This window comes from Poromitra crassiceps (genome assembly GCF_964638095.1).
Source record: "Poromitra crassiceps genome assembly, chromosome: 1".
Taxonomy (NCBI): Eukaryota; Metazoa; Chordata; class Actinopteri; order Beryciformes; family Melamphaidae; genus Poromitra; species Poromitra crassiceps.
Window position 1 is genome coordinate 111,829,762 of NC_139623.1, and position 22,460 is coordinate 111,852,221.

General features: G+C 44.2%; 1 protein-coding gene across 1 annotated transcript in view; it reads left to right on the forward strand.

The window, feature by feature from the left end:
• Nucleotides 1–22,460, forward strand: part of scap (SREBF chaperone) — a 115,114-nt gene that overhangs the window by 21,343 nt on the left and 71,311 nt on the right. The window contains exons 3-4 of the mRNA XM_083634307.1: nt 16,428–16,548; nt 21,148–21,305. Of these exons, the coding sequence (XP_083490433.1) occupies nt 16,428–16,548; nt 21,148–21,305 (279 nt within the window). The remainder of the gene's footprint in view (nt 1–16,427; nt 16,549–21,147; nt 21,306–22,460) is intronic.

The following is a 22,460-nucleotide window of genomic DNA, read 5'->3' on the forward strand; positions in this document are numbered from 1 at the left end:
GAGACGGGGGAGACTATTCCATGTTTGGCTGCCTTTTATCAATAGGACATTTTGACCAAACGTGGTCATTCTGCGATGGACCTTACAATCACCTCTGGTGTCTGATCTAGTGCCGAGTCCAGTGAGTCTATTTTTTTTGATGAATTCCTGTAACGGAGGGGGAGCTAGTCCATGTAGGCATTTGAAGAAGAAACAGGCACTCTTTAAGACCTTAGGATTTTCAAAGCTCAGGAATTGATGTTGTTCCAGAATGTTACAGTGGTGGTATGACAAAGGTTTTCTAGCAAATGCCTTGATGGCTCTGTAATATAGCTGTTCAATAGGTTTTATGACAGTGGCACCTGCAAACGACGATGTTGCAACACCGTTCAAGGCTGCCATTAGCATAACATGCATTGAGAGAATTTGGTGGCTGGAAAAACTCGCTAAACTAGACTAGACTCAGGAAAATAGAAGAATTAGAAGTCATAAATAACCCTGCTGCCAAAGTAAACTGACAACATGTGGGAAACCCTGATTTCATTTGTATTACTTTCATCAGAGAGTTGTAGTGTCAATACCTGATGTATTAGATGCCTTTCCAACCAACCAGCAAACAGTTCTATGGGAAATGCTGTGTGAGTGCTCAGTGTTGAGCTCTTTTGTCTATGACGTGTGATTATCTGTGTTTAGACTCTTGGTAATGTAGGGTCTCTGTGACCAGTCTGTGATGGATACCAAGATTCACCAGCCACTCTAACTACTTGACTAGCCAATTGTAATTTTTAGAATGCAACCACTGCACAACAGCTGGTTACTTGGCAAACGGTATGGTGGCTAGAATAACGTAGATGAAAAATCCAAAACGCACAGTCAAAGTTTGCCAACATTTGTCTGGTGGCTTGTGTTAATTTCTCATCCTGTCTGGGACATATTTTATTTTCCCATGTTTCTATGTGACTGAAATGGTATTCAGGTGTCATAACGGTGTGGCTTTTAAGTTTTGTTTATAAAAATAAACAGAATCAAGGATTAAAAGCAGCCTTAACACATTCACTGCCAACAGTTTTTTTTTTACTGTAGGTAGCTTCTGCCAAGGTTTTCTTTTGAGGATTCTGGCTCATCTTTCAAGAGCCGAGGATTCTTTTCTGTTAGGATTTTGTGAACACAAAATATCTCAAAAGAACTATAATAGAATGTGTGCTTTCTCTGTCTAAAAGAGTTAGTTTGTAGTCGAGTTAGTAGTTATGTAGGCATTAGCAGTTGAATACAGCATGGTTTCAGCGTCTGAAAATGAAAGGTGAGAAAAATGCCTTTTTGTGAAATTCGATAGAACAGTCACTTTAACCATTTATTTTTGGCATCAGTAAGACGTCAGACATCTAAACAATAGTTTTGAACAGTAATTTCCTCCATAACAGCAGGAAACCCCCCTCTCCTTCAAACTCCTCCCTCCGTGTGTGTTCGCCTCCTCCCTCCGTGGCTGCAGCGGGCGTGTCACAAGCGAGTTTCTGTTGTCTGTGCTGCCTGGCTGCCCCTCGTCGGGCGAGTCTGGATGGGCTCGCTCGTTTCTTGGGGTTTCGGTTGAGAGCTTTGATGAAGCTTTTGCGATTCTGGGCTTTATGCTGCGTGTTTCAAAGTGTGTTCCACCCAGTCTATTTTTGGAACCCCCCACCGTTGTGCGCCACCGTTGTGCTCCAGCGCGAAAGCGTTTTCGCCTACAGTATGAGAATGGCTTCCTCACGCTTTTCCCTGCAGTTTTGGCTCGGCTTTCAATAGTCTGGAGAGCACTGTCGCCACTTAGTGGGTCGGTGGAATGGGTTGTACACGTTCGGTGGCTCCCATATTTATATAGGAGATGTAAAAGGGTTAGATCAACGTCCCACCGTCAAATCTTTTTTTTTTTTTTTTTTGACGAGTTGACTCGCCATTGGCAGTCAACCGTTGGTTTCTGCTTGACGAGTTGACTCGCCAACGGCAGTGAACGTGTTAAACAGGTGGGTTTTGATTTAAAATGTGGCACCGAAGTTGCACACTTGATATACTCAGGCAGGGCATTCCAGAGTCTGGGGGCTCTAACAGAAAAGGCACAGTCACCTTTAGTTTTTTGCCGTGTCTTAGGGACAGATAAAAGAGTCTTATTAGAGGATCTTAGGGAACGCGTTTGATTGTAGGGCGTGAGAAACTCTGAAATATATGGAGGTGCTAAACCGGATCGAGCCTTAAAAGTAATTAAAAGTAATTTTAAAATCTATCCTAAAATAAACTGGGAGCCAATGTAAAGAAGCTAAAAGTTGGAGTATGGTCACACTTTTTGGAACCGGTTAAAAGTCGAGCTGCAGCATTTTGAATGAGTTGGAGTCTATGGAGAGATTTTTGGGTAAGACAAGTGTAAAGTGAGTTACAATAATCAAGACGGGATGAGATGAAAGCATGAACGACCTTTTCCAAATCGACGGTTGACATAAATTATTTAATTTTAGATTACGTAACTGATAAAAACAGGATTGGACGACTTTACTTACATGGAGGTCAAGTTTAAAATCGGAGTCAAAAAGAGAACAACCTCAGATTTGTTGTCATTAAGTTGAAGGAAGTTGTCGGACATCCAGGATTTAATATCGGCAAAACAGTTATGAAGGGATTGTATACTGGTTTTGTCATTGGGATTGATCGGCAGATAAAGTTGTGTGTCGTCTGCATAAAAATGAAATTGAACTTTGTGTTTGTGGATTATATCACCCAGGGAGGAGCATGTAAAGAGAGAAGCGGATAGGGCCACAAATTGAGCCTTGGGGAACGCCATAGTGGGAGGGTGCCGGGGAAGTCACCTAGAGTGACCGAGAAGTTTCTGCCCCTAAGATAAGAACTAAACCACTTCAGGGCAGCACCCGAGATACCTACAAGGTCCTCCAGACGGCGTAAGAGGACAGAGTGGTCAATCGTATCAAAAGCGGAGCTCAGGTCAAGGAGGACCATTTTTGACATTTGTGAATCGATGCAGAATCGTGCACGTCCGCATCGCGATGCATCTTATAATCGATTATTTTTGACACCCCTACAAAACACACACACATGCACACACGCGCGTGCACACATGCGCACACATGCACACATGCGCACGCACGCACGCACACACACAAACAGCCCCCCGCTGCCACAAAAACACATACACACATACACAATCACAACCACAACAGCACCCCACTGCCACCAACACACACACACGAATGCACGCACGGGCACACACACACACACACACACACACACACACACACACACCTGCTGCGCTCTGTCCTCGCAGCACCTTCCAGCAGGGGTGCTATAACCAAACGGCCAGCTGAGCGCCGCTCGGAGTGAAATGAAAGAACAGAAGTGTGGCGATGGGGAAGTGAAAGGGAGGAGCGGAGCAGAGGGCTGTCAGGAGGGGGGGCGGGGGGCTGCACAAAAGAGGCCTTTGTGGATGTACAGTACAGTGACCTTCCAGAGAGGAGGTGGAGGTGGGGCAGCATGAAGGGAGAGGGAGAAAGACAACACGAGCTACTTTCCATTCACTGTCCATTCAATTTTAAATGGGAAATAAATATAATTTTTAATGCTCCATAGCACAAAATGACCAAACTATCTGACAGTGTTGTTGATCGATACCAGTGACTTAGTGGTGACTTAGTCTCGCTTGCCAGCCTCCCCTCAACATCCGTGAGAGGAGTCTGGCTGCATGGAAACAGGCTGCTGGCATAAGCCCTCCCCTGCTCTACAGCTGCTCTCCCATAGGCCTTATGCTGAAGGTCACGTGACCAAACCGGAATACGATACTCTCGGCTTCCGCTGCCTAGCTGGGCTCGCTGTAAACATTGAATTGACGGCGGTGATATATACTGTAACATGTACAATCACTAAGATCACATTTGTTTTTACCGTTTTAATTTGATTATCCATTTTGAATATGGCGCTATTTTACACAAGATGCCTCCAGGAGCTAGCAAAGATGATCATAACCGATGTCCATTGCATATGCAGGGTGACATCTAAAACCCCTGATACCAAAATGGATGAGTTTTCTGGCAGTGTGTAACCGGTTAACCGGTTAACCGGTTACACACACAGAGTGGGGCACTCTCCAGAGCTTGCATCCTCAACACTGGAGTACCCCAAGGCTCAGTCCTGGGCCCCTTCCTCTTTCTCCTATATATCAGATCCCTCGGTCATGTCATTTCATCCCACGGCTTCTCTTACCATTGCTATGCTGACGACACTCAACTCTTCCTCTCTTTCCCCCCTTCTGACACCCAAATAGAATCACGTTTAGCCGCCTGCCTCAGAGACATCGTCACCTGGATGACTGCACACCACCTCAAATTGAATCTTGCCAAAACTGAGCTACTGTTCCTCCCTGGAAAGGACTGCCCTGTCACAGACCTCTCCATCCATATTGACAACACTACGGTACTCCCTTCTCCAACAGTTAAGAACCTCGGGGTGTTTATAGATAACCAGTTATCCTACTCAGCCTTTATTGCAGCGACTGCCCGATCCTGTAGGCTCTCACTTTATAACATTCGACAAATCCGTACATTCCTCACTAAAGAGGCGACTCAACTATTGGTCCAGGCGCTTGTCATCTCGCGTCTAGACTACTGCAACGTTCTGTTGGCCGGGCTACCTGCCTCGGCCATCCGACCCCTTCAGCTTATCCAAAACGCTGCAGCCCGTCTGGTGTTCAACTTACCTAAATTTTCTCATGTCACTCCCCTTTTTCGCGACCTTCACTGGCTTCCCATCCTGGCAGGCATCAGGTTCAAGACACTGGTGCTGGCCTACCAGTCAGTTCACCGGTCAGCCCCGCCATATCTGCAATCTTTGGTAAGTTTCCAAACTTTGCATCGCTCCCTCCGCTCCTCCACCTGTCCAGCTCGCCTTGCCCCTCCATCACTACATGGGCCCGGAGGTCGCTTGTCCCGATCGCAACTTTTTTCCTCACTGGCTCCTCAGTGGTGGAATGAGCTTCCCCCCTCGATCAGAATGGCCGAATCACTGGCAATTTTTCGTCGGAGACTAAAGACCCACCTTTTCGGCCTACACCTGGGCCTTTCTGGACCTTAACCATTTCTTAAACGCTCACATGCTGCTAGCTACGCCCCTGACTATTTTTTACATTATTTGTATCCCCATAAGGTGTTATTCTAGCTCATGATAGACCAGGATATTTTACTCTTATTGATTGTATTACATGCTTTTTACTACACTACGTTCTTATATTTATTACTTTCAACTGTTCTGTGTATTTCTTGTGTATTCTGATGTGATGTGATGTTGTAAGTCGCTTTGGACAAAGGCGTCTGCCAAGTGCAATAAAGTAAAGTAAAGTAAAGTTAACCGGATGTGTTTTTTTTGTTAGTTTTCTTTTTTATCCAAAAAAGTTATCATCTGTTGCTTACACAGGCAGCAGATTGTTGTGTATGCGCCACGTCAGTGGGACTGGCCCTTTAAGAGTGTTACTGTACGACAGTGCTGTAAGTGGGGTGTTAGCCTGAAGGTTTGACTGTTGTCATCAGAGTTGAGCCTGCTAGAGACGTAGCAGCATGAGAGTTTAGCCTGTACTACTCACAGCCGTTGTTAATAAAATTAAACAGCACGTCGTGGTCTGCCAGTTCTTCAGACATCATTTAGACATACCGTAGACAAATTTGGCAATGTGGACTCTGTCTGTTTGTTTCAAGAATTTTGTCCGGCCACAGCTATGTCGTTTTACGTGCGTTCGGGCTGAAACTTTCAGGGGGTGTAAAGAGCACCCATGCGGGTGACCTGACGGTGCCGGATTTTTTAATTAGGGCTAGGGATGTCAAGATACCAAAATTATGAGTTTGATACCGATACCTGCCTAAGTATCTCGATACCTATACTGAAACGATACCACGGCAAAAACCTAAAACATCAGGAAAAATGTGCCCAGTACCTCTACTGAGCACATTTTCTCCTTTTCTATTTATTTAGCAGATCTATCGAGATAAACCGCTTTTTGTGTTGCCAGTAGGTGGCGCTATGCCAAATTGCACGGAATTCAGCTCCCTGCCCTCCCTTGAGTCCCCCTAAGCGCACTCCCCAAAGTGGAAGTCGATCAGACGAACGGTTCTTGAGATAAACAGCATTTTTTATGTTGCCAGTAGGTGGCGCTATATCGAGTTGCACGAAAACAGGGCACTGCACTGCACAATAGGGCACACTCCCAAAGTTTGAAGTCGATCCGACCAACGGTTCTCGATGGCATGCAGCAGATGATGCTCATCCATAAGCAGTTGTGGAAATAGCCAGGTTTTACTCTGGGAACCCTACTTACACAGGATGGGGGTTCCCGGAAGTGGCGTGGCCCTAGAGCAGGGATACTCAACTTGCTTTGCCTGGGGGCCACTTTTGCAAAATGACAGGAGGCAAGGGGCCAGTCAATAAACATTAATATAAATTTTTCTGTAGCAGATTGTAGGATTTTGGGGTGTCAGCCGGAGTTTAGTCTCAAATTTTGCATAGTTCTCTCTCTCTCGTAACGGACAAGCCCGTCTTTTATTGTCACACGAACACCACAATACATGCATGCGGCCACAACACACTCATGCTGACAGTGGCCGGTGAAAAGTGTCCTCTGCATTTAACCCATCCAGGCATGTCCTTTCCTCCGAGGGGCAGGCCAGGAGCAGTGGTCGCTTTCTCGTACAGCGCCCGGGAACCAACTTCGGATGTTGTCGTCACTGGTCGGATGACGATGACGATCTGATCTTCTGCATGTTTTTAGTGGGGGGGTTATATACGGAGGAACCCCCTGGGGGGGTACGGGGAGAACATGCAAACTCCACACAGAGAGAAAGGCCCTTACGATGAGATAACCCACCTGTTAATACATACTGTAAGTTCCTGGTGGTGAGCAGACAGCCATATTTGACAATTTAGCTGGGGCTCAGTCAAATTTGATTTAACCTTAGTTTTCATTGTGAATTCGGAAATTGTCGGGGGGCCACTCTGCACCCTATCGCGGGCCGCATCTGGCCCCCAGGCCGCAAGTTGAGTATCACTACCCTAGAGGATATTATTTCTGAATGCGTGACTCATTATAGCCTACCATTATAGCCACGTATAAATCTCTTGGAAATATCACTTAACTAAGATCACTGAGCTCTACTGATTATTTCCCCTTGATTTTATTCATGACAGACTTGAATATTAATGCTGCTTATTCAGCTTACAAATACATGTTCTCTCTCCTTCTCTGCTCCTTTTATTCATGACAGACCCCCTCCCTCATTCTCGACCATTCATTATCAACGACTCTACTTACAGGCCATTCACCCTCAACAGCTGTACTCACAGTAGTGTTTACTTATCACTTACTGTCAACGACCCTACTTAAAGCTGGGGCTGGGGGCTTAGGGCTTGAAGGAGCAGAACTGAAGACAAATATTCAAATATCGAACGTGTTTCGCATCCGAATCACAGGAAAACAGGGCAGTGCACGCCATCGGGTCGCCATCATCGCACTCCCTGAGTTTCAAGTCGATCCGACCAACGGTTCTCGAGATACGCGATGGACAGAGAGACAGAGAGAGAGACAGACAAACAGATGCTATCGTCATTATAGTATAGATAGATATTAGTATGGGGGACATGGGATTGCTGCATGCCATGTATAGTAAGGGCTTTAATGACACACTATGGCCTTGATTTAATTATTTAGTACATATTTGAGTCAGGGCCATGGTGTTATTGGGGCTTTTGCATATGCAGTGGTCTGATGTCCTCTATAGGTAGGCTACTTGAGTTTATGATTTCTTTGATAGTTACTTTATATACACCATCATGACTGTTCATCCTCTCTGTGCTCGTACTAGGCAGCACATATCCATTGCCTTAATTGCCTCATCAAACTCTGTGCCATGGAGCAAACTTGTTTACACTCGTTTGACTTATGAGGGCATGCATGTTCCTTCACATTCGCTAAACCTGTCGGTCTTTGAACTGAACTCTTTGAACAAGTCGGGATTATTGCCTGTCAGAGAGAAAAAGCCTGGTTCGATGTATGGATCCGTTCACCTGTCGCTGGGTTTCCAACCAAAGGTATTGCAACTCTTAATCAAATTTTCGGAAAGTTGGCAAAAGAAAATGCGGTAGCCAGTTATTATGCACGTAATGTTCCACCCACTACCATTATGCCTAATATCAGGAATGTTGAAGAGGAGGGGCAATTCATTGACGTGATTAAAACCTCACCAGACGCCGCCAGGCAAACCCTCGAACGAGGGAAATGAACCCCGTTCTCTGATGTGAAAACATCCTAGCCTGATATTCAGACTGAAGTGGAGGGAATCATGATGGCTTGGTGACAGAGAGAGCCCACTGCTGTCTGCCTCTGCGGAGCTGCTAACGTTACACGTGCGTGCATTTGCCTCGCTATGAAAAACATCACATAGCCGTTGGTACGTAAAATTTATTACCAGACGGCACTCTTCAATTCGGCATATATATAATCCACAGAGAGGTTACAGTAAGTGAATAAAATGTCAATTCTGGATGTGAGTCACCTGTTGTCCCGCTCTTTTCCTCCGTTAAAACTGCATGTTTTTGAATGGAGTTTGGTTAAATGTTCGCTGCTCTGCTAATCTTGGCTCTCGATGTTTGGTGAGCGGCGCCTACAGCGCCGGTCGCACACTGACGCAACTCATGACATTTTTAAAAGTATCTGTACTAAATTAACGTGGTATAGCACCGTTTTTAACGACAGGGTATCGTGGTACCATTGTAGTACCGGTATACCGTGCATCCCTAATTAGGGCAGATGAATTGCCCTCAGGCTGATTGCCCTAAGGCTGAGGCTAAAGTTCAGTGATGATGTCACTGATGACATGGTCATGGCCAAATGTATACTTTTATTCCAAACATGCAATCAAAAGTTACTATATAAACTTGGTGCCTTTTTGATTTCTGCATTACCTCTTTTCAAATAATTGTTTCCTTTTTGTCTTGTTTTGTTTTCTCTTAAGTTATAAGCTCTATGTATATGTATACATTTGTGTTTACATATTATGTTTTGTATCCCTGCTGTGAACTGTTTACCATGCACAACAATATTGTTTATGTTTCATGTAATGTACTCCACACCACAATTGTGGTCTAGAGTGAAATAAATGATTGATTGATTGATTGGTAAATGGCCTGCATTTATATAGCGCTTTTATCCAATCACACCGATGGCGGCAGGCTACCATGCAGGGTGCTGGCACACCATCAGGAGCAATTTGGGGTTCAGTGTCTTACCCAAGGACACTTGGACATGCAGAGTGGAGGAGGCGGGAATCGAACCACCAACCTCTTTTATCCAAAGCGATTAGTAGGCCATATTGTGACTAGCATTTTCGTTTACTTCCGTTCCCACGGCAGGGGCACTACACACTTTTTTCTCCATAAAAGAGATCTATAGGTAGAAAGTACAAATAAAAAAGTTCTACTCGTGTTATCCTGCAGTATTTTTATAATCAGTGGTCAAAGACGGCACTATTTCTTACTAGGCGTACTAATCTGTGCAAGGGGAGTGGTGTGGTTTTGGTCACGTGGACCAATCGCGTAGCCGCTTTATTCCCTTGCCGTAATAACATTAGAGCCATGGCGACCACCAGTTCAAGCAGCGAAGAGGGGAAAAAGAAACCAAAACAGCTGAAAAAAGTGCGTAAAAGCCGGGAATCAAAGGACTCCAAACGATGCTATATGCACTTTTTGTCAGTACAGAATGAGGACGTGCAGGATTTTACCCAGACAAGGTGGGACACTTACAGGTCTGTCGTCAAACAGTGGCTTTGTCTGGACGGCGATAGTAAAGTTATCGCTGAAACTTTTAAACATTGCGTGGACGTGGATTTTGACCATGTTCCCGAGGACGCTGGATTTCACCGTTACCGTCGCTTTATTTGTAAAAGACGTTTGGGTTTGGCTGAGAAACGCTGCACACAGATGGTGCAGGGGGAAGAAGAAGAAGAACCAGATGCAGCCGCAGCCTCGGACAGCATCGGCCCCGACGGAGCCACGTCTGAAACCCCCTGAAAGAAACTTCGGTCTCGGACAGGTTTGCCCGTCCGTTCTGCTGGCCCTGTCCTTCCAGCCATCTGCATCATTTGTAAAAAGGTGGACAAATATATTACTGTTGGTGGAAAACGGAAGAAGGATCAACTTTCACAAGCAGAGACAGTGTCTGCAGGTAAGCGACCCCCCCCTCTCTCTCTCTATCTCACACACACACACACACACACACACACACACACACACACACACACACACACACACACACACACCCCCACACACAGAGAGAGGGAGCATTTTCTTTTATTGCCTTGATCTCCTTGCCCCCCCCCCCCCCTCTTTTTTCTTGTAATAACAATACAATGGATAAAAGATACAAAAACAAATGTCACCCACTTTTTTTTAATTATAAAATGTGTGATTTGACAGTAAAGCTGATTATAACTTTTTTTTGTTTTCAGGCCAGTTGCGGAAGGCTGCTGAGAAGAAGGAAGACTCTAGCGTTCTTTTGCATATCAAAGACAAAGACTGTGTGTCTCTGGAAGTGCGTTACCACAGGTCCTGTTACAGAGAATACACAAGGTCCTTGTCAAAGTCTACGGCAACACATAGCTACTGCAACCACAGATGAAGTGTGAGTTATTACATTGCATTAACACTGCACATTTCAAAAGTAAGGCTTTGACCTACAACAAATACTATTTTGTCTGTCTTTAGATACAATGTTGACAGCAGACCTCTTTGCACATGTTAAGTATTTTTTTGTCTGCGTGTGTGTGTTTTCAGAAATGAACAACAACCCTTTCCTGCCAGCTACAAGATATTCTGCGAACGAGTCATCCGTCAAAGGATTATCGATAAACAAGAAATCCTGAAAATGAACCAACTAAGGAAGAAGTTCATAGACATCGTTAAGAAGAATGAGGATATTGATGCTTCAGACTACAGGTAACTGTGTCCTTGACAGTTCAGTAAACAAAAAAGAACCTCTTTCATACTGAAAAGTTTCCATTTTATTGATTTATTCGCTCACAAGAAAGGCTGACAGTATGTTTTAATGTATTTGTTTCTCATTGTGAAAAAAATCCCTTTATTTATACATTTGTGCTCGTCTTTTTCTATATTTTCATTTTGCAGGCAGGATAAACTGAAAAAGCGGTTGGCCCGTGATTTCCCCCAGCTGGTGTTTCACAGCCCTGCAACGCGCAACATCTCCGAACTGGTTTTTGTTGAAACATTATCAGCAGATACACTGTTAGACAGGCTACCGCATCCATCAGACACGACAACAACTGAGTCAACCGAGGTAAGCCAAGCTGAAAGTGACAATGAACACACATCTGGACAAACTACAGAGCACACAAGGACACTGTACAGTGCAGGACTGATATTGAAGAGACTTGTGAATGAAACTCCCGGGATGAAATGCCCCTGGCCTCCCACAGCAGAGGATTTGAATGTTTCTGACGCAAAATCTGTTGTGCCAGTTGAACTATTCAATGTGATTTCCTGGATTATAGGTGCAACAGAGGAACCAACACTAGACCATTATGTTGATATTCCTGAAGATGTGAACCTAAAAGTTTTATCTGTTTGTCAAGACATTGTGTATCTTGCTTCTAAAGGTCGGAAGCAGACGCCTAAGTCACTGTGTCTTGGTCTAACTGTTCGCCATTTAACAGGTTCATCCAATGTTCTGTCACTACTGAACAGATTAGGACACTGTGCTTCATGGAACACAGTTGTCAGTCTAGACACTAGCCTAGCGTCACTACAACTTCTAGAGGGCAGAGACAAAATCCCTAAGGGGTTCTCAAAGAAGGCACCAACCATACTGGTGTGGGATAACATCGATTTTGGGGAGGAGACACTGTCAGGTCGTGGAACTACTCACCATACAAATGGCATTATGGTACAAAGTTCTGTTGTTGAAACAATGTCTAGACCAGACAGACAGCCACTGCCGAAGTCAGTTTACACATTCAAAGCACCTCCTAGCATCCCGCTACAACACTATCCACAGACTAAAAGACAAGGGCCAAAGAACTTGCTTCAGGATGAAAGTGTTCCATTGCAGGTGGAAACGTACAGGTTGAACACTGTGTCTGCTGCCAAAACAGAACTGGCATATGTTTTAGTGAAGAACACAGATGCTGAAGCATGTACAGTACCAGGCTGGACAGGTTTCCACACAATGCTACAAAGTGATGCCACTCTACCTAAGTCAGCACTGTATTATCTTCCAGTCATTGAGGCTTCACCGACAGAGATGTCAACAGTTAACACTATTCTGAAGCGAAGTGTTGAACTTGCTGATCAGCTAGAACTGGACCATGTTAATTGTTAAATTGTTAAATTGTTAAAGAATTGCCACACTGCCTACATCCAGTTAAATGCAATGCATAAATGCAAACAGCACAGACTACTTACACAGCCAACAGAAGGTTTTATTGTGATGCATTTGTATGCTATTTTGTATTTTCATATATTTCCTTGGCGGGGGGGGGGGGTGTACAAATGACAGATGCTGTGACACTTTGTGGTACTTGAATAAATGTTTCATACCATATGTTGTAATAATTCTGACCTCTAGTACTTTAATTTTTAGTCTTGTCCATTTTTTGCATTATTCCAATTTAGGGGGCGTGGTAACATTTTGATAGATTTTCTGCCATTTTGGTCCAAGGTGCCCTGATTTTCTTTTCTACCTTTCATTACACAGTAGGTTGAGACATTTTCTATGTATGAAACATAAGCTTTTGGCACAATTTACTGTGGAGGTTTCATTGTACTGTGTGGCAAACACTTAAGTTGAAGCATATTCTTTAACAAATATGCTACATTTCATGATCTAAATTCACATGAGTAAACTAAAGGCACCAATACTTGTTTCAGATGTTAAGTATATGCATTTTAGCATTTATGACATTTGAGAAAGATTTTGTGTTGCCAAAAACACATTTTACAAGCAAAAACAGCAGCACAAGATTTTCGTTTTTTGGTTATAAACTGTTTATACATTTCTGGCTGGTGACAAAATACTGCAGGATATTATGAGTAGAACTTTTAACCCAAAGTCCAGAAGGGCATTGTCTATGAAAAAATGCATTGAATGAGTAGTGCCCATGACATGGGAACGAAACTCATTTTCTAAGCACTTTTTCATGGGTCCCAACACGGCCTATAGTGGACAACCCGCTCTACCTCCTGAGCTACAGCCGCCCACAATTTAACAGTGCTTGTCCCTCATCTAGCAAAGCCTTCTGCAGGCGCGCCGGAATGAGGGGGGGCAATAAAAGAATATTTAATAATAATATTTAGAATATTATAATATTTCCCAGCAAGCCTAGGGGGGGTATATAACTTTTGAGACGAAAGCAACCAAATCAGGCTAAATAAGTGGTATAGAAATAATATTTATTTTGAATACAACATGCAATTCTGGGACATTTGGACAAAATAAAACAAAAATAGACTATATGAATCAAAACCCTGAGTGTAACACACATGGTAGGAAGGTGGTATTTATAGCTGTCACTACCACAAGGAGAGCAATGATTGGAAAGTTTGAAGACCAAGTCGCAGAGCGCTGCACTGTTAATTTTCTTTGTCTCTCTCATTTTGGGGGGACAAATTGTCCCCTTGTCCCCCCCATGCCCTTCTGCGTAAAACGTAAACTTCACAGACACGATTACAAGTATCTTGGTAAACAACACGATAGCGTCATATGCAATAGACATGAATGTATCACAAGCCACCTAGTGTTTCGGAGGTGTACCGCAGCCAACGCGCCGAGTTACGTTCGAGTATGTACAGTCTCGCTGTCGCCGGCAAGGCTCCAAGTCAAGGCTGCGCGGAACCCTGCAAGCGCCTTTAAGATACCAGCTTTTAACCCCCAACCCCCAAACAACCTACCTAACCTTCCACCCACAACCACACAGAGAGGACCAGCATGCTCCTCTGAGGGGACCTGTTTCATAAGAGCCAGGAACAGAACAGGTCTCTCTGGTTAATACTTAATCTCCCAAGAAAAGCCTTGGGAGGCCCTGCTTTCATGTTGTCAGAAGTGTGTACACAGTGCACGCGCACACACACACACACACACACACACACACACACACACACACACCAACCGCACACTCGACCGCAACATCCCTCCAGTGTCAGACGAACACAAGAGGAGTCGGTTGGTTTTAAACCTGGCTCTCTGTGTTTCTTTTTATATCTATTCTCTTTATATCATCTCTTTCTGTGTAATATATATTGCAATTACCATTTAGGATTCATACACACTCCACCAGATGGGCGAGTGGTGGTCAGATGACTTTACGCAGACCAAAAACCAACTACATGAAGAAAACCAACATAATACAGGTCTATAGCATCTTGGAATTGTCTACCAAGCAATATTTGTTCCATCAAAGGGTAGGGTTGGTTTTAAAAGGATGCTTAGATCCCATCTACACTCACACACACACACACACACACACACACACACACACACACACACACACACACACACACACACACACACACACACACACACACACACACACAATGATGTTTGTCACATCACTTTTCCTTTCTATGGTTGTTTTTTATAGAAAGTTGTACTGACTATATATTCATATTTGGGCTATTGACCATGCTAGTGGGCTAGCTAGCTGAATATGCTTTTGTCTGTCTTGGCTTAGATTTGCTTTTTATTCTTTCATCTGTTCTTTTCCTTTGTGTTCTTGTATTTGACTTATTGCTTGTCATGTCATGTGTATTGTTCTTGGGCCCCAGGAGGACTAGCTAGCAGTCGTCTAGGCGGCAGCTAATTGGGATCCTTTAATAAACAAATAAACCATTTAACTGATTCACCTTTTTTTTGTCGTCTCCTCTCTCTGATGTCAATGATTTCTCAGAATTTTAATGTCTGGTTATGATCCTATGCAAATGTCTCAAAAATCAAATGAATAGGGATTCTCCTGGAGGATTCATGAAGTTTTCATTTCACAGGGTTCCCAGGGCCCTTGATTTCACAGGGTTCTCATGGGCCTTGATTTCACAGGGTTCTCATGGGCCTTGATTTCACAGGGTTCTCATGGGCCTTGATTTCACAGGGTTCTCATGGGCCTTGATTTCACAGGCTTCTCATGGGCCTTGATTTCACAGGGTTCTCATGGGCCTTGATTTCACAGGGTTCTCATGGGCCTTGATTTCACAGGGTTCTCATCGGCCTTGATTTCACAGGGTTCTCATGGGCCTTGATTTCACAGGGTTCCCACAGACCTTGATTTCACACAAATATAGCACCCAAATTCATCAATAAGCCCCACCAATACTTCACATCCCAAGGAAAATGGTGTGGAGATGGAGTTATAGATGGGCTATGGAGATTTGCTTTGATGTCCCAGCAGATTTAAAATTATTTCACCAACATTTCTTGACTTGACAAGATGAGTAAACAAAACTAGGCCTTTTATAATCTCATTTTACCCCAAAACAGGCCAATTTTGAGTCCTTGAATTTCACAAAAAAACACCTTAAAATTGAATTAAAATTAAGAGACGTATTGTATTGTATCCGTGATGTGAAGTGAATGAAATCAACACACCTTAAAGCCCCCCTCCAGTCAGTTTAGTCATTTTTAAGCTATTTCATGTGTAGCTGTGTTTCTTCTTCTTTTTTGTTGACAAATAACCTTATTTTGGCCTCAAACTCTTCAATTGGCTCACGTGCTAGAAAGGGGTGCTGACGTCAGACTTTATGGTTGTCAACGCTCACGTATGCGGACCTGTCATATTAATAATATACAATATTACAGTGAATACAATCTGCCGTTAGCTTGGCTTAGCTACGTTTGCTAACGAAGTTCGTTCTGGCTCAAAACGCCGCAATAGTCACTTTTAACCAGTTGGAGTTACACTCTTTCAATTTCTTTTGCTTATATGCCCACCAGCTTTGGTATCTGTTGGCTGGTTATCCTGATATTTATATCAATATGTGGCTTCTGGGTGAATGTTTAGCAGAGTTGAGGCAGCCATATTGTTTCCGGTCTGACCGGCTGGAAGGTAGACGAAGATCGTATTGAAGGTAGGAACACCAACGGCCAAAACACACAGGACGCGGAAGTGCAGCGCAGAAGCAGCAGAGCGTGCTGAGAGAGTTATCCTTTTTGGACAACAGTGCTCCAGCCATGACGTTGCAGTGGAACATCTCACCAATAGACGAACTTTAGTGCAAAAAGATTAGACTGGTGACGTAGTTGATGACGGCGCGTGCAGTTTTTCATGTCTACTGTACAGCAGGATTATACACAGGTGGAAAACTGACCGGAGTGGGGCTTTAAGCATTTTTAATCACTCTTACTCACTTGTCCTGTCCCTCTTCTCTCTGTCTCCCAGTTACCCGTTGCTGAGGCTGCCCCTGCCGGGGACGGGTCCCGTGGAGTTCACCACAGGGGTGCGAGACTACACCGTCCCATCCCATGAGCCTCAGGGAGACCTGGGAGAACGGCCCGACTGGGTAGGAGCAGAAAACACACATACACACAAGCCGTTTTCCCACATGCGTACCTGAAAATTACCTGTAAGTCAATATCGGACATTTCCCGGAATTTCCCTTCACACCTCAGCGCTGGCATGTGAGAATCTAGGAGCGAAATTTCCTGTATGTTTGGGGGCGGGGGGGGGGGGGGAGCTTATTTGGGGGGTCGGGTTTAGATCAATAAGGTGTTTTCGGGTTGTCCTTGGGCTGCAAACTCATTTAAAGTATGCAAATCGAAGTTGTTTCTGACAAGAATAATGTCACGTTACTCCGGGACTGCTCAACCCATGACAGAGCCACTCTCCCCAGCTTGGCAGAGTGAAGAGCTCCGCCCGCGCGTCCCCGCTGCCTGGAGCACAGCGGCTCGTGCTCGCGCTCTAAAAGGCAGGTGCATACGAGCTGCTGTCTGGCCAGCAGAAAGTGCTCCAGACACGGTGTGATAATCCTGTAACAGCATTTGAGCTTATTCAGGTAAGATATTAATAATGTAATGACACATTCAGCGATAAACTGTCTACAATAAAGACATGTGTCAAATATGACAATGTGGTGTTCAGTATTTTAAGAGCACAGGTTTTTTTTCATTTCCTGAAAAGTTGGCGATTTGGAGATAAGTGGCTTTCATTGCACAGCGACGAAATGCACGAAGCGAAATGTGGAAGTAGTTTGCTTTGATGTGCGCAAATGATTAGATGACGCAAGCTGGAAGTGAACGTTAAGCAACGTGTGTACACCTCGCCCATGATGAGAGAAGGACCGGTGTCGCGGAAAATGACTGGACCCCTTTCTCACCTGTCTGCCTATCGCGGCATACCGCTCTTCTGACTGGCTCAAAACTGGTGAAATGGCCGCGACGACGGGGTCGCGCTTATACCGGCACGGCGCCTTTCCCACATGCAGGCATTAGACCACGTTCCGGTCATTTTGCGGTACAAAGCGCATGTGGGAAAAGGGCTACACACACACACACACACACACACACACACACACACACACACACACACACACACACACACCTACAGACAGACATGTCCTGGTACCTCTATCCTTATGAGTTTCCATTTGATCTTTCCGTTGTCCTTACGCTGACTACCTTCACTCACCTAAGCCTAATCGTAATTCTAACCCTTAACCATAAAACAAGTAGGGCTGGGTTCAAAACATCTATATATATCGATATCGAATCGATATTCATTTGAAGGGACTGATATCGATTCATAAATCCCAATATTGATCTTCAGTGTTTCCCACAGGATTTTGAGTTGTTGTGGTGGGATGCTCCACCGCGAGATTTTTTTTAAACATTTTAAAGTGAAATGCATGAATTTGGTGTACTTTGAGAAAGCACTTAAGAGCAAAATTAAAAGGCTAGATCTATTTTATGTATATTCTGAATACAGGTCACTCAGTAGAATACTGCTTGTTTAAATACAATGGCCCATCTATCCCAAAATCACTTCCAGGGGAGAACTCAAAATAGAAAGTAACATTTTGAGGCATAAACAGAACTTGTTTGGTTCTCCTACAGGTACATTCTTCTGTTATCTCACAACACTAAACCATCTACAGTAAATCCTGGAATTGATCAGAAATTGAATTTTGATGAAGCAGGAATGATTAGATGAATAACTTATCTCTTTGACTACACATCGTGTGTGTCATTTATTAGCACAAAATAAGATATCAGATCTCTCAAATCACAAGACCGAAAACTAGGCCGGAACGTGACCTCTGTGTCCCCCTGATACCCTAAAGGCCAATTTATGCTTCGTCTGCCGACACTTTTGAAACGGTCGCCGACAGAAATGAGGACTTGAGTCGACACTTTCAAGTGTCGGTGAGCAGCGTCTGCTACCTGGTGAAATGTCTAGTGTCGCTGACTACGTCATAGTATCGCGCAAGTCTGATTGGCTATATAGACGGCACCCACTTGACTTCCTTGTTTTGGTTGGGGTCCACCCGCTAGTTTTCGCTGATTGAAATGAATGAACGTGTCCCGGCTATTCTTATCAGCCTGTCCTTGATGTATGACTTAATGAAAATCACAAAGAACGTCGTGACCAATTTCCCAGAGAGAGAGGAGGTGATTTGTGTGGTTGTGTTGTTTATATGCGGATGCAGCCAAGTACGTAACATCTTGCCTCCGAGGTGGTTTCACTGTGCATTTCGTTCCCTCTGCAGCTGCTTATAGCGTTCGAGTGTCACGTGACCGTTGAACCGAGGCGAACGTCCTCTGAAGTATAAATGCAACACCATGAGCGACACTTTCTTTTTCGTCTGCGACCATGTGCTGAGCGACACTTTATAATAAGTATAAATTAAGCTTAAGTCTTCATGAGCCTGTGGCTCAGTCAGCCCAAACATGTGTTCAGTAGTACTGTACGTCACTACAGGAACAACTTTTCAGTAGGTCTCAATGACCTGACATTAACACAAGCTGAACATTAACCATTTTCTTTGATGCTCATCAACATTGAATTAAAGAAGTAGTAACTCACTGCTCCAGGCTCTTTTAGTCAGCTGCAGAAACAAGTTTGTATACCTGTGATGTAAGTGCACTCACACGGTGTATATGACACCTATTTACATTACATCATGTACTTTTTCATTAAAATAAATATAAACCCCTTAGAAAATGGGGTACAAGAAAGTGTGCAATTCTCCTTTAAACTAAATGAAATTAAATAAAAACAAAACATAAACCAACACTATATAAACAGACTGGGCAGGAAGTGTAGCAGTTGAAAGCAGTTACTTTATTTTTTATTTTTTCCAAGTTTTATGCACAGAAATAAATAATACAAAAACCATAGAAAATGAGGTAAAATAAAGTGTGCAATTCTCCTTTAAAATAAATAAATAAAATTAAATAAACAAAATAACATAAACCGTTTAATGTTATTTTGAGCTATGGTTAAGTCGGAGTTTCAGGCTTGTTTTGATGCCCTTTGATGTGTAACGTTAGTGAAAGGTGGCTGGCTGATATTAGTGGTCATTAACCTGGTTACACATGGGAGTTACGCTACGGGGAGAAGGGGAGCCACTACCCGGCGACCTCTCCCCAGGCAAGACCGCGGCTTCACTAAACCCCCGCCTCTGGCCTAGCGGAGCCGATGTTACACGCAAGTACAAGGGCTTCCCCGAGCAGCAGACTTTTTCTCTCTCAAAACAATTGAAACCCGTCATGTTAAGGCTGAGCAAGGAGATCGATTTTATTTCACCGGAGCCGAAGGCAGCAACACAAAAGACTGATGGACATAACAGAACAGAGAATTAGCAACAGGCGGACACCGTGGTGGTGAGTACTGTAGGTGGAAGGTGGAAGGTGGAAGCTCGTTCCACCATTGAGGTGCCAGGGACGAGAAGAGTCGCGAACGGGATGAGCGACTTTTGAGCCCCCGTAGCGAAGGAGGGGCGAGGCGTCCTGCACTGGTGGAGGAGCGAAGGTAGCGCTGAGAGGTTTGGAACCTGACCATAGATTGCAGGTACAAGGGAGCTGACTGGTGTACTGCCCTGTAGGCCAGTACCAGTGTCTTGAATTTGATGCGAGCTGAGATGGGAAGCCAGTGGAGGTCCTGGAAGGGGGGAGTGACATGAGAGAATTTGGGTTGGTTGAATACCAGACGGGCTGCAGCGTTCTGAGTGAGCTGAAGCGGTCGGATGTCGGTGGCAGGTAGGCCGGCCAGGAGCACGTTGCAGTACTCCAGGAGAGAGATGATAAGTGACTGGAGCAGGAGTTGAGTCGCTTCTCTTGTGAGAAAGGGATGGATTTTGCGGATGTTGTAGAGGGAGAACCTACAGGAGCGTGCTGTCGCAGCTATGTTGGCTGAGCAAGACAGCTGGTTGTCAAGGATCACCCCAAGGTTCTTAGCTGTTTGGGAGGGAAGTACAGTGGTATTGAAAGTCAACAAAGACAGTCTTGTGCTCCAATTATCACACACAAAAAATCATGTTGGCGGTTTCCTTTAGCCTACACAATATAAAATATTGATGTAGAAAAAAAGAAAATGTGCTGCACTTTCAATTTGATGCATGAAATGTAGACCCTAACCCTATATGTAAAATGGAACTGTTCTATAATAGACTGCTATAGCTGCTTAAAAAAAAATCGGTGATCGGTAATTGGCGATCGGTCAGTGATCGGTCCGGCAGATATTTCTCATAGGCGATCGGTGATCTGTGGCAAAAAACATGATCGGAGCACCCCTAGTGCTGACAGATCTTAGATCTATTTTATTTGCCTATTTTATTTATCTTGGCTATGTACCTTTGTGTTGTTCCGTGCTGACTGTTATTTTACATGTTCCTTTGTGTATTTTATTGAATCTTGCTGAGCCCTCTTGGCCAGGTCATCGTTGTAAATGAGAACTGGTTCTCAACCGATTTTTACCTGGTTAAATAAAGGTCAAATAAAAATAAATAAATGCGTGTCTCTCTTTTTCCTAAATGTCCCGTGTGTGTATGTGCTTGAACAGGTCGCACTTGAAAATGAGATCCAGGTCTCAAGGTGATTCACCTGTATAAATAAAGGTTAAATAAAATAAAATAAATGTCTGCACGTATGTATGTGTGTTGCAGTACCGGGGCCCCCCGGTGGCCTACATCCAGCAGGTGTTGGTGAAGGCGGTGGTGTCTCCGTGGGACAGCAGCCTGGTGCCGGTGGACGCCTTCCGCTCGCCGCTCGCCAGAGTCTTCACCCTGCTGGAGGAGATCCGTAACCACGTCCACACTGACGGGTACACACACACACACACACACACACACACACACACACACACACACACACACACACACACACACACACACACACACACACACACAGTACAGTCTATCAGTCTGAAAACTAATATGACTCTGGGACAGACGGCCGATATTCCGGGGTGGTGTATATTGGATGTCTGCGCCAAGAGTTCCGCTTCCGTGCGCCGTGGTTATTGTTAGGCTGGCTTTACACAGTGAAACTTTCACGCAACTGTAGTTGGTTGAAACGTACGTGAAACTAAGTGACAATTGAGTTGCATGGTCCTCTACAATGCACTTGAAACCTGTCTGAAACTCAGCTGCGATAATTGCAAAACTCTCAACTTTGTGAAACTAGTTTCACACAACAGCCAATCAAAATGCTGATACTCTGTCAGATGATGATGTCAAACAGCTGAGCCGTCAACCAACGTGAGCTACTGTGGGCAAAGTTTTTTTAAATTGCAGTTAGCTGGTCGCTAATGTTACGGTTAGCTTAGTTAAAGTTCAAACAAACTGGCAACAAGCCAGTAGCGAGCACACTCACCGGTGTTTTTAAAGTTTCGGTGCACGGCACAGGAGAATACTTAGTAGGAGAAGGAGAGCCAGCACACAAAAATGTCCTTTCGCTAGGTTTATTCCAGCTTTTCACCAGGTACAACACACGGACGTTTCAGCGTTTCAGCGTTCCGTGTGTTGTACCTGGTGAAAAGCTGGAATAAACCTAACGAAAGGACATTTTTGTGTGCTGGCTCTCCTTACGGCCCGCGGGCGCCACCTGTGTGGCCCGCGATGGAATTGCAATTTTTTTTTTTTTTTTTTTTTACACAGTTCACCTGAACGCAACATGCAAGATACCCGCTGAATAAATGTCCAAATGTTCATGTCATTCTGGCCAATACTCCACTTCTGTTATAGCATTTCAGTCTGGAATATGGAATATCTTTCAATAATCTTTATGACTAAAAGGCTACATTGAATTAGAAATTTAAATACTTAACTCATTGGTTTTGGATTTATTTAGCTTCAAGACTGCATTTTTGTTCGTGTGACCCTCAACACAGGCTTTGATCATCCCGGGCCACTTACTGATACTTATGCTTAAATTAACCCACTCATATTCTGATTTATTTCAAGAAAAACATTTTGGC